We start from the raw sequence: 14,958 nt of genomic DNA, 5'->3' as shown, positions 1-14,958 counted from the left end.
TAACCAGAGTCACACCTGAATGCACAGTCTGAACCAAAGGACAATCTCTGTATATATATATATATATATATATGTGTGTGTGTGTGTGTATGCATGTGTACACTGTACATGACTTCTTGTCACTGTCGCTGTGCCTTTAAGAGGTCACATGACTGGTAGACAGCCCGCACTTGTTCCGTATGGTTAATTTCCACCCATCAAATAAACAAAGCCCTGAAGGCCATCTACTCTTGACGTATCCGTCACTTCCATAAGTATAAACTGATTAGGCTTGCAACGGACATCTACAAACAAATGGCAGGAGTGCTAACAACGGAAAGCTGAGCTCCCCAAAGGCAAAGTGTCGTCGCAGCAGAAAACTGAAACCAAGCAGTGCCCCTGCTTCATATTTATTAGCTTCGATATGAGATAAAAAAAAAAAATACAAAGTTAAAGCTGCAGTACTGTTAAACATTTAGGGCTGGTTTCCAAGACCCACGTTGAAAAGGTTTATCTGTGAAAGTAGTCTAGGTTTATTCCATGTCTAGGAAGCCTCCCCCTGTGAACCGATTGTAATGTCTAGGTAAATACACTTTGCCTTTGTTGCCCTATAGGGAACTGAAGCTCCCCCACCCTCCTCTAAATAAGGAATTGCAGAAACAAATGTTCTGGCTGCCCCAAGACTAGTTTAGAGTTAAACAATAAGCAAGGGAAGTGTACATGTTACACTCTTTAGAGCGGGGCATTAGTAGAAGCAGTAGCAGTAGTAGCCTAGTAGTGGTGTTTTTTTTTTAAGGGGTCCAAGCACTCAATGCTGAAATCCCTCCCCCACTCAAGCCTCTTGTTTCAACAGTTCAGTTTCATCAGAACTTTCAATCAAAGTGCCAGCTCCCCCAGACCCAGATTAAGCCTAAGCCGAGCCTAAAAGTTTCAATCTTCAATAGTGAATCACCACTATTCACACTGGCAACTGGCAACTTAGTCCAAGGTTTAGTCCGTGTCCAGAAAACGGGCCCAAAACAAAACAGAACAATGCACTGAAGTAGACTGTCCTTAGTGTATCTCTAGTGCCTGGTGACTTGGGTCTGGTCAACTGCTTCACATATTGACATCCTACATTGGAATGTATAGGCATACAGGATAACGTCACTTGGGATGTTGGAGTTGTACAAAACAGTTCTGAAAAGACCACTTACTCGCAATACAAAAAGGAATCTAAAAAAGAAGAGCTGTAATTGTGAGAATTATACTAAAAAATAGAAATCAGATTTAAAAAGGTGTCGACAGTGGGCCGCTAGGAGTCCTCCACAGGTAGTGAGAAGGGTCGGACGTCCAGGACGCCAGAGAGATGCTCTGATTATGGCTAAAACACCCCACACTCTTCCATACGCACTGTAAACAATAGCTGCACACGGAAAACACAGAGAAGGGAAAACCAAACAGTGAACTAATTAATTACACCTTCCAGGATTGTCATTTGCCTTTGTTTTTTTTTTTTAAGTTGTTTTTTTGTTTACGTTTCTTTTTGTACAGTTTGTATCTGTAAAAGAAGTAGTAGTCCATGAGCAGGAGAGAGCAATCTCCAGAGAAGCGCATGAGTGGTTCGGGAGCCTTTACCGAGAGCCTGTGTTTTCTTCTGTGACGTGTCAACCTCTCCACAAATGACGTTAGCAGTCCCTTGTCTATATTACAAATGCATAACTTACGAAATGTTCAAGAAACCGTTAGCAAAGCTCAGTGGCATGTGAGGTTGGTAGGAGTATGTGAGGTTAGTAGAAATTCAGCAGCGTTCAACAAGAGTCGTTTTAATAAGCAGTGGGACCCATCCCTCCATCACTCTGACCCAAAAAAGGGGAGGGGGGGGGGGGTTGGAGAGAACGAGGTCGGTCCTCGTACCAGGCCTTTTTGTCCATCAGTGTCTACACTCGTGAAAATAAAAACGTAGAAATAAAGAAAAAGTGATCTGCGATGGTGGTTCTTCAAATAACTCATTATGTTCATGTCTTATAACTAGGGATGCTCAATAATATTGAAACCGTCTCGATTTCAGCAGATGATTGCTTCAAAAAATTTAGTAGCATCAGACAAATGTTTAGATTTCAAACTGATATTTGATGATGCATTCCCTAAAATCAGACTTTGCACAAAGACTTTGGTAAATGGCAGAGATTAATTTAACACCAAGGCCCTGTCCACATGTATCCAGATATGTGTTGCTCCTCCCGATGGCACGTTCTGTCAGCGTAAAAAAAAACGGCCGGCAACAACCATGCACGAGTAAACATCTCTGAAACATGTCTGAAAAAGCTGTGTTTTGCCAGTCCACACGAAAACACCTCCACCCTGGAGAACGTTCTCAAAAATTTCACTTAAAATTGTATGTTTGCGTAGGGAAAAATATCCGGACACGTGTGGATGGGGCCAACTACGCCCAGAACGTAACTGAAAAACATCCAGTACCGGCATTGGCCCACAATTCCTTTATTTAGTTTTTTGAGAGTGTTGTGCTGACGGAATAAAGACTGAGGAGGTATGGAGAGAGAAAAAAAACAGAAAAATCCCAAAAAGGTCTCAACAAAGAGAGAGGTATATGACCATGAGCCTGAGGGATGGATCCACCAAAACCAGAGCGATATTAAAAAGAAACCCAGGATAAGCACAGTGAGGAGAGGACTGGTCCTTTTGCATATTTCTTCATCCTTGTCACTATACTGACTACATGTCAATTCAACAATCAGTCGATAATTTCACAGAGAGAGATCGAATGTGCCAGTCTACCAAGACCACTCCAATAAAATAGAGCAAATTTCTTCTCTGTCCTCTGGATTTATAGAGGAGGGTTTGAAATTGCACACCGATACAGTAATTCCAGACATACGGTGACATCAGCACTTCAGGCCTGGAAATGCTAACGTAAAAGCCTACATTCAATATGCAGATTTCAGTGGCTATAGATATACGCACAGTGCCTTCCAACACTGAGGGTGAACTCAGTATAGAGACACACAGGGTATATTCACGTATAGCTACTGATGAAGTACTGAAATGTTATCAGTAGTATGGATGCTGCACACAGTTCAGTCAATCCGCTTTGCATTTTGTTGCCTTTATACTTCCATCTTTTGCAAATGTACTACTAGGGGGTGTTATTTGTATTCTCATATACGCACACACACACACATACACCCCCTTAAACTGTAATGAAACCTTAGTTTCAAAGTAGTAAACTACTGAAACCATGTTTCAGAGCTACTACGATTCTGGAACCCTCACATTTGGGTCTTGGTAGTCTCTCCACATCTCCGTCTCTCCCTGTCTCTCCTACAGGACGAGGAACGCTTCTTGATTATCTTTTGCATTGCTATACTCTTCCTCTTGTTCCTCACTTGCGGTGCAACCTCCAGCTTTTTGAGGCGCAGGGGCTCCACAGTAGCAGAACAGCACTGCCTCAGTGTGCAAAGAGGAGCAAAATTACAGTGACACTCCAGTCAGCCAGCCCCTACACAAGCCTGCCTCACCAACTCAAAACAGCTTGCATTATTCTGTTCTTGTCTTCTACAGATTCGGTTCCCCAGAGACTGCACAAAGGAGGCAGAAGAGCCCCTTCGGGGTGTGTGCGCATCTATATGTATGTAAGTATGTATGTGTGTGTGTGTGTGTGTGTGAGAGAGAGAAAGCGAGCAGGTCAAAAGCTCATCCTTATTGATCTCTGGAGCTAAGCACACACCGAAGCACTTGAACTCTAAAATAAACAAGAAAAAATAACAAAACAAAAAGAAACTGCAACCGCAAAGCAAACACAGCCCTCAGAGATAAACAAATGTTACCGACAAATATGCAAAATGGTATGAAACCAAGACGGCAGTATTTTTTTTTTTCTATTAAGGATTCAAATCGATACAGTTTTCCGTATCCAGGTTCTTTTTTTTTTTGCGTTTTCTTTTTTTTTTTTTTTTTCCTTCTTTGAGGTGCTCTGGTTGTGTAGGAGGCTTGAGGTTTCAGGTCTGTGGCGTTAAGTCCAAGTCCTTTAGCAGCAGAGTGGATTAATGGCCTTCAAGAAGAGTCAACAGATAAAAAGACTAAACAGATCCTCCACCTATCTGTGTCTCTACCACCTCCCTCCCTCCACTGCTCACAAAGCTGAGCGCGAAAGAGGGGCGAGGAGTCGAGGGGCAGAGGCAGAAGGGCATTTAAACAAAAGACGAAAAAAAAAGGGGGGGGAGGAGGGGTGACCCGTAGGAAAGGAAGTGGAATGGAGAGTTGGCATCCGGAGATGAATCGCCTCGAAAGGGGCTACAGCAAGTGTACAGGCCCAAAAAAGACCTGGAATCATTCATGTGGGAGATATTTACCTCATCAAAACACTTCGTTCAGTTCGAAATCCTTCGATTCCAGTGACATTTCCAGTGTACTTCTGTAATCAATACTTTCGGATCGGAATATGTACATCAGGTTATAGAAGCAAACAAAACAAATAAAGTAAAGAAAATCAATTAAATAACTACAGACACAAACAAATCTCACTCCCTGCCAATGTACTGCCTCCTGCAGGTCTCGGCGAGGCACTGGACACATAAGGTAGTGGAGGAGAGGGAGGTTTTTTTTGTGTGTTTTTTTTCCCTCTTTGCTCTCCCCTTCCCGGGACAGTAAGAGTGAGGGGTTTAGGACACACAGGGATTTAGGGGGAGGGTTTGGACAGGCTGAGGTATTTCCAGGTGAGCTCCACCTGTGTATTCGTATGCATAAGTTACACAATTTTCTCCCCGCAGCAAAAAAAAGAGTCGTTAGGGGAGGAGAGGTCAGAGCGAGTGGAAAAAAAGTGCTTCAGAACACAGAGCGCAGTTATTTACAGCAAATGTAAAGGTCTCTTTTTTTCTCATTTCGTTTCATTCCGTTTTCTTTTTAATCACTTTGTTTTTTTCCCCAGGCATTTTCCTTAGTCTCGACTCAAGAAAAGTCTTCATTTAGTTAGTGCTAAACCAGAGTATTGGCACAGCATAATGCCTTCTTTTAAGTAGGTTAAGAACAAAAGAAAACAGAAATCAATGGCTCTCAAAAGCAGGGGAGGATTTAAAAAAAAAAACAAACAAAAAAAAACAAACCCAAACATGATTAAAGAGTGTTTTAGTAAGTAAGCCTAGGGGCATTGGCGGGTGGAGGGGGTGTATGATTCACAGGATCAGCGCACACAGCTGTACAGTGTTCCTTTTTTTTTTTTTTTTTTTTTTTTTCCCTTCTCCAGTGCGGTGCTGCAGCATCCCTCCAGTAACCCCCCCCCCACCCGACTCACCCTACCATAATCATCAGCTCCCCCCATTTCCTTCTTTACTCTTTCTGGTCAAAAGCTCCATCCAGTCAATGGGAATGGGTTAGCGCAATGATGCAATGAGTGACATCTCTCCGCCTCTCTCTCTCTCTCTCTCTCTCTCTTTTCTGATCTCTTGAGGTCTGCAAGCCTTCGAGGATGATGATGGTTGCCAATAAGTTCAGAAGCGGTGAATCAGGAAAGCCAGGCAAATACAAGAGGTGGTTTGAAAAGAGAAATAGAGATAAAGGGAAAGAGCGAGAGAGAAAGAGAGAGAGAGAGATATTGAGAGTGGTGGAATGAGAGAAAAAAAAAAGAGAGAGACAGAATGTGCGGTTCAGTTCTGCTGCAGTATGAGGTTCTCCAGCTCATCCGCTGAGCGCAGTAAGAAGGCTGCTGATTCGCGGTAGCCGGCGATCAGCTGACGCACCGCTGCCACTTCTGTATGGCTGAGCTGGGCAGAAGTCCCACCTCCTCCAGTCCGTCCGAGACTACTGCTGCTCGACGTAGATGAGTTTGAAGCCAGAGACTTCATACTGAGATCAGTAGGCCCTACGGAAAGTGAATGAGAGATTTAGAAGAGTGTCTATGGCTGGGTTTTACCATTTTGAGCAATTGGGAAGTTTCGGCAGAACATTTCCATTCACTACAGTTAGGAGGATAAAAAAAATCGGGATTTGAAGCAGCGTTCCTCGGATCATAGAGGCAGCGCCTTAGTCCACTGGACCACTTAAACCCAACCATTACTCTGGTCTTCATTCCAATCTTTTTACCAAGCCCTGGTCCTAAGCCCAACCCTTCTGATAGTCAGCTGTTTCACTAAGTAGTCTAATAACTTGAACATCTGGAGATCATCTATAAGGGGATGAAGTGCGCCTCTCTATACTGTGTACTGTGCATGGTAAAGTGTCTAAATGGGGTTAAGTATACTGGATAGATTGTCTGTACTGTACATCATAATGTGTATTGTATAGTGTACTGCGGTGATGTATGCATGACCACATGCTTGATAATGCGCATACTAATAATGTAACTTGGACGATGTTATATTGGTGTAACATGAATAGCGTGAATGAAAAAGTGCTCATTTTGTATATGTTTATATACACTGAGGGATAATGTTTACAGCGTGCATTTGTACAGTGTGTATTTACCCAGGCGCTGATGTATCCTTATCCTTACCCAAACGTGTAAATGAATGAATAAAATGTGATGCAACAATAACAGTGATTTGATTCACGTTGGACAGATTCTCACACTTTTCCCCTCACCATTGCTCTGAGCTGTAGGGGTTGTCAGAGAGACTGGGTGCTGCAGGCTGCCTCCCAGGCCACTGTATGCGCGGTAAGTGTAGCCAAGGCCTCCGTTAATGTACAGCTGGTCCTGGGAGTAGGCTGAAGCTGCCAGAGAATATGCAGAATGGGTCAAGGGCACCGGCTCACGAGAGATAGTCTTATCCAGAGCTATCTGATCCTCCTAATGGACAGAGACAGAGAGCAAAAACACACTTACTTTGTTGAGCACGCTTTATTCGGAGCAAACGTTGGCATGGGTAAGTGCCTTGGCACTTGTGATGCAGCTAATCAGCTAATTATCAATGAGCTGTGTTAGTGCAAGATTAACCACAAAAAAGGGCAGACTGGGTGGGGCAGCAACAGGACTGGAGACCAGAGGTCTCAAATGTACCCCCTCCCCCAGTGATGACAAATCCAGAGTCCAGAAAGTAGAAAACCTACCCCAGGATTTAGTTCCGATTGCCTTGGCGGCTCCACTGCAGCTAAGCTCCAGGTCAAGTAAGTAAAAAGCATAAAGCAAAAGTCTGCCCCAGGATTTTGTTCCAACTGTAAGAATGAAATTCTGAAGGCTTTTTATTTTATTTATTTTTTTAATGGACCTGAATTTGCCACCACTGCCCTCTCCATACATACATACATACATGTTTAAAAAAATAACTGACGTGTGTTTGGTAGACGTCCATCCGCATCCTCTTGGCAGCATTTCGTGTTTCGCTCTCGCATGCAGCAGCCAGGATGTTCTCTGCCATTGCTGAGGTCAAGTGTGGTGGCGTGGGTCGAGTCTAGTGCCAGACACAGAGATTTACCAACAACATAAATAACAGTTCACAAGTTCAAGTAACAAGTTCAGAAGAGCTTTAAAAACACTGACAGGCACTCCAGAAAGGACAGCAGCTCTTTCATTCACACAGTGCAATCAACAAACACTTACATGAGCCAAAAAGTTGGAGGGAACCAAAAAAAAAAAAGAAAAAGAAAAAAAAAAGTGATGGCATGAAGCCATACTGGCCACAAGGGGTCAGTATGTTGTAGACAGACAGCTGTACTACAAGAATACATTAACATGTACAATTTGTTGTTGTCATAAGAGAACTCCATGTTTCACAGTAATGTGATATAAGAAGTAAAGCATCTACTGGAGCACCTGTGTGTGTGTGTGTGTGTGTGTGGAGGGACTTCAGGACACCAGGACTATGAACATGGAATATGTAAAAGTATGAGTCAGCGTAACTGTACCTCCATGCCGTTTTTCTTCATGCGACGGCAGGATTTGAGGTAGGTGCGGATGCGTTTGCGGGCACGTTCCTGAAACTCCGGGAACTGGCGGCTGCAGGACTCGATGATGGCCTGGATCTTCTCTTTGGGCTGCTTGGAGATGGGCACCATGCGGTCCAGGTTCTCATCAACAAACAGGCGCACAAACATCTAAAAAAGACAAAACAACATTCTCCTTATTTGTCTCAAGAAAGGTTACACCGGGTACACAGAGGCAGTACGGGCCTAAATCAGGGTATCTACAGGTTTAGGCACTATGCGGTTAAGCCTCATCAGACCTTTTAAAAATCAGCTGCAATGCAATTTAAGACCATTAGCACAACGGGCTTCGCGCTGAGAGTTTGCACTTCCCTTTGTATTTGTATTTATACAAAACAGGCAAAGCTAAGGAGAGACATCTAATAAAGCATGCAAAGCTAAAGAAAAAAATGGGCCCCTGCACCTATTTTGCATGCATAGTAAATAGCTCTACAAGCATTAACATTTGAGGGGAAAAAATGTCTCTTGCTCACTCTGCGTGTCGATATTAAACTGTGGAAAACTGTAAATATGTAATGCCACTGGATGTGCAATGTCTTGTGTGATTGCCTAATATTGTGGCATCAAAAACACATTTTTAGGTAATATTTGCTACTGATGTGTGGCTTTTTGCCTACAAAGCTATGATAAAAAAAAATAGGTTTTACTCACATTAAAAGCCTTCAGCCTCTCTGGGTCAACTCCTTCTGTGTCGTTAATTTTGTCACTGTCATCGTGGTCGTCGTGGTCATCGTCGTCATCATCGGCAGCCTGAGAACGACTGACCGTCAGGTCCTCAGCACACATCTCCATCTTTATAGAGTCATAGCTCCCTGAGCCATACTGTGGAGACTACACAAACGCGCGTACACACACACACACACACTCTAATGTGAGCCTTCATACATGCATAGAGTGACTGATGAAAACAACACGCTCAAGGTCTGCTTTGTCGTGCATGTGTAGAAGTCACTCAACATCAGATTCCTTCTTGCTATCAATGTCAGTTCTGCGTTATCACTTTGCTTTCTGCCTCACTGAATGCATAAACATCAGAGCCTTCTAAGAATGGCACAATCCTACTGCTACTACTACATCTTCCAAGCATGTGCGTGTTTGTGTGTACCTTGTTGGCGTAGTCCCTGATGTCTCTGTCAAGGCGTAGGTCTGAGGCCAGTGGGGGTTTGGAAAATTTTCTGCGAAGCTCCTCTGAGCGTTCAGGGTTGAATGTGGCCAGCATGGCGGCAGCAGTGGGCAGAGCCTGGCCCATTCTATCTCTCAGATTGACTGGCTGTTGGTCCTCTGAGGATGAGGAGGATGAAGTCACGCTAAAGTCCAGGGGTGCGCCTGTCCCGTTCCCGTTCACCTGACTGTACGATGCCATTGCCGGCCTAGCCCCTGCACCGTCATTCACAGCGACTGCGGCCATAGAGGGTGGGGTCATGCTGTGGATTCCATTGCCACTCCCACTTTCTGAGGATGAATCATCTGCAAAAACAAACATAAACAATGAACATGAACATGGTTTATGATTGACACATACACATACTCCCATCCAAGCGCTAGAGATGGACAGATTCAGTTATCCACCCACAGAGCAGATTTCTACACTGTCTTAAATGGGGTTCTGCAGTCATGAGAGAAGTCCATATGGCCATCTAGCGGTTTAATGAGGAACTGCAAGGTGCTGTGACCTTACACAGAGCTGCAGCAACTTAAATATGGATCATACAGTATGATCTGACCAGCTCTAAGGCTCGGCTACATTATCGGTTGATTGCACATTTGGTCGATCCTTCTATCTCTATTAAGAGCCATGATGAATATATTTATTACCGGGAATAAATTGGTATTTTTTAAATGGTTCCTGGGCTCCACCTACAGCTGTGGAGTGTAACTCACTTTTACACCACTGGGGTAAACAAACATTGTGCTATGAGCTCCTCCTCATGGACGCCTATACACATGCATTTTTGACAGGCTGAAAGAAGCATGTGGACTGCCGCGGTAGAGTACTATCACAGGATTGTACAGTTCTTGAGAGAGAGGCCTCTCATGTACACACCACTAAAATTGCATTTAAGCAGCATTCCAGCCTGGAATGGCAGGGCAGAGAGTCTATTTAAAAGCAAGTACAGCATCAAGTTTTGCTTGTTACTGTAATTTTACCATTTAAAGATACATAAATAAATGAACCAACAGAATGGGCCAACAGAATCTTAACTGACCAAGAACACCGAGATGGATACGTAGGCTAGTTCCAGTTGGAAGGGACAGGAAACATATTGGTATGGAAATTCAACAGATATGTACATTTGTAAATGTTTTTTTGGTATATGAGCTCACAATTCAGATATTAGTACTCCGCAACTTTCATTACCTCAAAACAATCTGAATTAAGAGTTGGAGTAACCTTTAAAAACACAAACATATACACCAGCAGCAACAAACTGCTCAGTAAGACACTTTCCCATGAGGAACGTGTACAAAATGTTATGCCACATTTGTGCATAACTGCATGCAAGCCAGCTGTGGCTTCTTGCTTTCTATTCTGACAGTACAGTAACCAAGCAGCCAAGCCACACTGCTGCCTGCAGAGGGCATTGTGGAGCAATGACTCACCGTAACTGTGTGTTATCTGTATACAGTTCAGTATATCTATGAACGTGTATGTGTGCAGGTACACGTGTGAGAGCAACAGCGAGTGTGCACATGTGTGTGTGCGCAGCACAGCGCAGTGCATGGAGCGTATGGCTGAATCACGTTAACTCGTTTAAGAGGGCAAGTTGAAATCATAGCCAGTAGGTTGGAGGAGCATGCTTACAACCCCACCCCACACCATAAACACAGCTGTCACAATGAAATCAATCAACAGAAAATCTAACATACACCTCCGTCACACCTCCGTGACTGAGGCTGAATATGTGCGGGGGAAAGGTGAGACAGTGAGCCAAGGGCAGTGCTAAGGGTCAGCTTCCAAAGCCAACCCAGAGAAAAGAGGAAGAGGAGAGCAGGAGGGAGGGAGGCAGGGAGGAGGTCAATGTCACAGAAAGGGAGTGCTGGGGGGGTTGGGGAGTGCAGCTAGTGCTGTCTTTGGAGAGGAGCAGCAGCCTGGCAGGGAGAGTGTGGGCTGGAGGCTGGGTGGGTTTGGGGGGTGGGGGGGTGGGTGGAGTGTGGCGCAGAAACAAGACAGTGGCGAGGGGTAGGGCAGGAAAGAAAAGATGAAAAAAAGGGAACCAGGTCAGAGTAAAGGGGGTAAAGGAAAAAAAGGAGTCAAAGAGAGAAGGAAGGACAAGGATGAGTAAGACTGGAGATTGTGGAGGAGGTAATAAGGGAGATGAGCAGGGATGCGACAATATGCTGTGACTGCAGTGCAAAAATATGCAAATGTGGATTTAAAAAAATAAATAAAAACCTCTCCTTTCTGTAGGCTTCCTTTACGTGACAGTACTGTTGTTGAGAGGCAAAACCATTTAGTAGCACAACAATTTAGCAGCAAATAGAAAAATGCATTTAGCTTAAGGAAAATCTGTAGGTTTTTCGTGTTGAATGAGTAACAGGTAATGGAGACTGCTCTTGTAGAGGAGCTAATGAACATAACAGCACAGAGCAGAATGCTGAGGAGGACTTGCTACCTTCTATACAAGGTCTTTTCTCATCAGTGGATGAGAAACATGTTAGCTCGGCTTAGAAACCGTGAACACGTTTCTCTTACAAACTAGCATGAGAGTAGTCTACATCTAGTTAACATCAACTAGACTAGTCATCATCTATCTCACAACAGATTGACTAGGTAACATCTAACCAACATCAACTAGAACCACTAGAGTGTTTAACATCTAGCCAATTGTCAGCTAGAATAGTTAACATCTAGCTAATGGTCAGACAGAATAGTTAACATGTAGGCCAGCAAATATCAGCTGGAGTAGCTACCAACACGCTAACATCAGCTAGAATAATTAACGTAGTAGTTAACGTTAGTTAGATCAGGTGACGTCAAACTAACATGATCTAGACCAGTTAACATCTTGCTTATAGCTGAAGTAGGTAACATCTAGCTAATGATCGGGTAGCGTAGTTAACATGTAGGTCAAATGTAGGCACACATTAGCCAGAGCAGTTAACATCTGGCTAATATCAGCTAGATATTGCAGTCAACATCCAGTTTGCTAGTGCGGACCACGCCTTGAGATGGAACGGGAGGGTGGACTCTGAGTCCGGGGTCAGCTTTCCTGTGGTCTGCGCCGTATGTGTGTGGCGAGTGATGGGAGAAGAGAAAAAAAAAAAAAAAAAAAAAAAAAAAAAAGAGAGGAGAGGAGGAGACAGGCTTGAGGGACAGTAGGAGGAGTTTTGGGCGTCTATCATCTAGCTAACATCAGCTAGAGTAATTACAGCTGCACTCTCTGCTTTTAAGCAGAGAGCCCTTAACAGTGCATTCTTGGCAATGTGCTTAGGTGTTAAAACACTTGTGTTTTGGAGCAGCAAAGTGTAAAGTAATGTACATGCTTGATCATTAACATGAGCAAAACGGTCACATTTTTACAGTGCTGTTAAAACAGAAAACTTGGTCAGTGCAGCTTATAGATCTTCCTGTGAAGAAATCCTGTGGATACTGTAATAGTGATTTCAGTACCTGAATACTGGTACTGGAATACTCGGGCACATCAGTAGTAAAGACGATGGTATGAGCTGCATTAGGCCATATTATTTGTCTCATCTATATTAGTGTATTCATGCTTACATGGCTTAACCCTATATCAGATATGTTTTCTAAGGAACTTAGAAGAGCATATGTGAATATTGTAGCCCTCACAGACCTCTTTCACAGGCACCGCGTTTTGTCTTGAATTCTTCTGTCACACAGGCTCAATGTACACAGATAAAACATATATCACCACATATCAATGCGTATATCACATGGGATCACATGAGAAACAAGCCATCAGGGCGCCTGTCGGCTCATCACAGGACTCTGCTGTCTCGCAGATGCTCTCTGACTGCCTCTGGCTTTGTCTGGAGGTGTCTAACTGTGGAAGAGACTGTCAAAGTAAACTCTGATTCTGTATGAAGTTATTAATATCATTATCAGACGAACACAGTAGAACAGTAAAATATGATAATGACTATGACAACTATGGTATGGTCATGTATGGCATTCTTGTCAAAATACCATGAATTACCATACAATACCAAAATTGTGTGATAATTATTTTAAAAGAAGACTTCAATGAGTTGAAAAGGCCACGACTTTAGAAAGACGGGCTATAGTGTTACGCGGTTTCACCCAGCTTCACATTTACAGCCATCATCCATGAACCATTCCCTAACTTTATACTCTTAAAAATAAAAGCGAAATAAATGGTGTGTGAAGAACCGTTTAAAGGTTCTTTACAAATGTAATGGTTCGTCACCCTCGCTCGATTACCACAGTGGATCTTAAGGGAGGGAAATAAAGCTTATTTGTTTGTCAGCATCCGAACATTCCTGACTCACTTCTCTCCACTGCTGTGATTAAGCAGTGGACTAAGCTTCACTTGACAAACTGCACTTTGTCTTCTGTTGTCAAGTCAAATGGCTTTCTAGACTATTTCATCTACATTTCGGCCAACAGAAACATGCCTAAAATGACTTTTTGTGACTATGATCATATGAAGGTACTGCAGGGAAAATGTTGCTGGCTAATCTGCTAGAGTAACTAGTCATGCTACAGTGGTGTAGGCTATACCTGCCTTTGGCAACATTAAAACAGTTGAAGCCAGGGTGGCATGATATCATTAAAAACTGACATTAAAACATATAATATATACTGTATTATTAAAAATCCAGGGTTTTTTACCAGATGTCAGCGATCCAACATTAATATTAATAGTGCAGAGTGCAATAGTGCATTAATAGGGCAGATATATTATGGTAAATGAGAAACGTGCAGATTTTCTTTTTGCATCAAAACAATAATTGCAGCATGACGTGTTTGATTTACTTGTGACATGTGACAATCGCATTGCAATGACAATGCGGAAACAATATTTTGCCCAGCCCTATCTGCAGCTTTCTGCACACCCTTGTGTTTATACCAATTGGAACACTGACTTTTCATATGCATACATGTGAGCTATGAACAGTGAACCAGAATTTGGCATCAGTTTAAACCTAGAGATGGGACAAGAGCAGATTAGAAACACTGAAAATGGTACAAGCAAGGCAGAAATGTGAAAGGGAGGGACAGAGGAGAAAAAGATAGTGGATAGTGAGAATGGGGAATGGCATAGGATGGTGAAAGAGGAAAGAGAGAGACGAAGGAAAGAGCAGAACAGAAGACAGTAAAGAGAGCGATAGAGATGTATAGAGGGAGGGTATGGGGGTAAACATGGCAGAGGCAGGAGCCTATTTATTAGAGTATAAAGAGTATTCATGCGTAGAGAGGAAGGCCAGCCAAATGCCTGCCAGCACCGCCCAAAACCCCCTCCAGTTTTACCACACACACACACACACACACACCCCAGACGTGTCCTCCTATGCATCACATCTGAGTAACTATATGTAATAAGAATTGTCTTCATTCTAATTCTTAAGCCTAATCCTAGTATTTCTCAAGTACAATAATAATTTTACTGATTTTAAAAACAGTCAAGACATTTTGCCTACAAAATATATGAAAAGCATGTTAGTGCAAACACACACACACACACACACACACACACACACACACACACACACACACACACACACACACACCAGCCAGTCTCGTAACTATTGCCTGTTTTTCTCTTTCTGACTCACTGATGTGTCTTCAGAAAGTGTCTTTTAATGACTGCTGTGACAGTTCAAGTTGTAATGCATGTAAAACATGTGTGACAGTGTGTGTGTGTGTGTGTCTGTCACTGGAGCTGTGAGGTGCTGAATGCACCATTTACCTCATTCTCTCTCTCTCTCTGTGTAGAAAAAGGAAAGTCTCTGGATCTTTGAAGTGCAGATGTGCCAGTTAAAACGCTGCCGTTTCCTCTCAGCACTGGGTTCAGACTGATTTGGTGAATGCTGACAGATCGGTTGGCGTTTCAGGGGGTGTATGCAAGCATGTGTACTTAA

General features: G+C 43.2%; 1 protein-coding gene across 2 annotated transcripts in view; it reads right to left on the bottom strand.

The window, feature by feature from the left end:
• Positions 1 to 5,305: 5,305 nt before the first annotated feature.
• Positions 5,306 to 14,958, bottom strand: part of nol4lb (nucleolar protein 4-like b) — a 126,562-nt gene continuing 116,909 nt past the window's right edge. For both annotated transcript variants that reach the window (XM_072696562.1, XM_072696563.1), the window contains 6 exons: positions 8,999 to 9,360; positions 8,545 to 8,724; positions 7,816 to 8,004; positions 7,242 to 7,361; positions 6,556 to 6,760; positions 5,306 to 5,836 (listed from right to left, as the gene is read on the bottom strand). In XM_072696562.1, the coding sequence (XP_072552663.1) occupies positions 5,622 to 5,836; positions 6,556 to 6,760; positions 7,242 to 7,361; positions 7,816 to 8,004; positions 8,545 to 8,724; positions 8,999 to 9,360 (1,271 nt within the window). In that variant the 3' untranslated portion in view covers positions 5,306 to 5,621. The remainder of the gene's footprint in view (positions 5,837 to 6,555; positions 6,761 to 7,241; positions 7,362 to 7,815; positions 8,005 to 8,544; positions 8,725 to 8,998; positions 9,361 to 14,958) is intronic.

Source organism: Salminus brasiliensis, chromosome 14, assembly GCF_030463535.1.
Source record: "Salminus brasiliensis chromosome 14, fSalBra1.hap2, whole genome shotgun sequence".
Lineage (NCBI taxonomy): Eukaryota > Metazoa > Chordata > Actinopteri > Characiformes > Bryconidae > Salminus > Salminus brasiliensis.
Note: the sequence above shows the minus strand (reverse complement) of the source record. Positions and strands in the feature narration are given on the sequence as shown.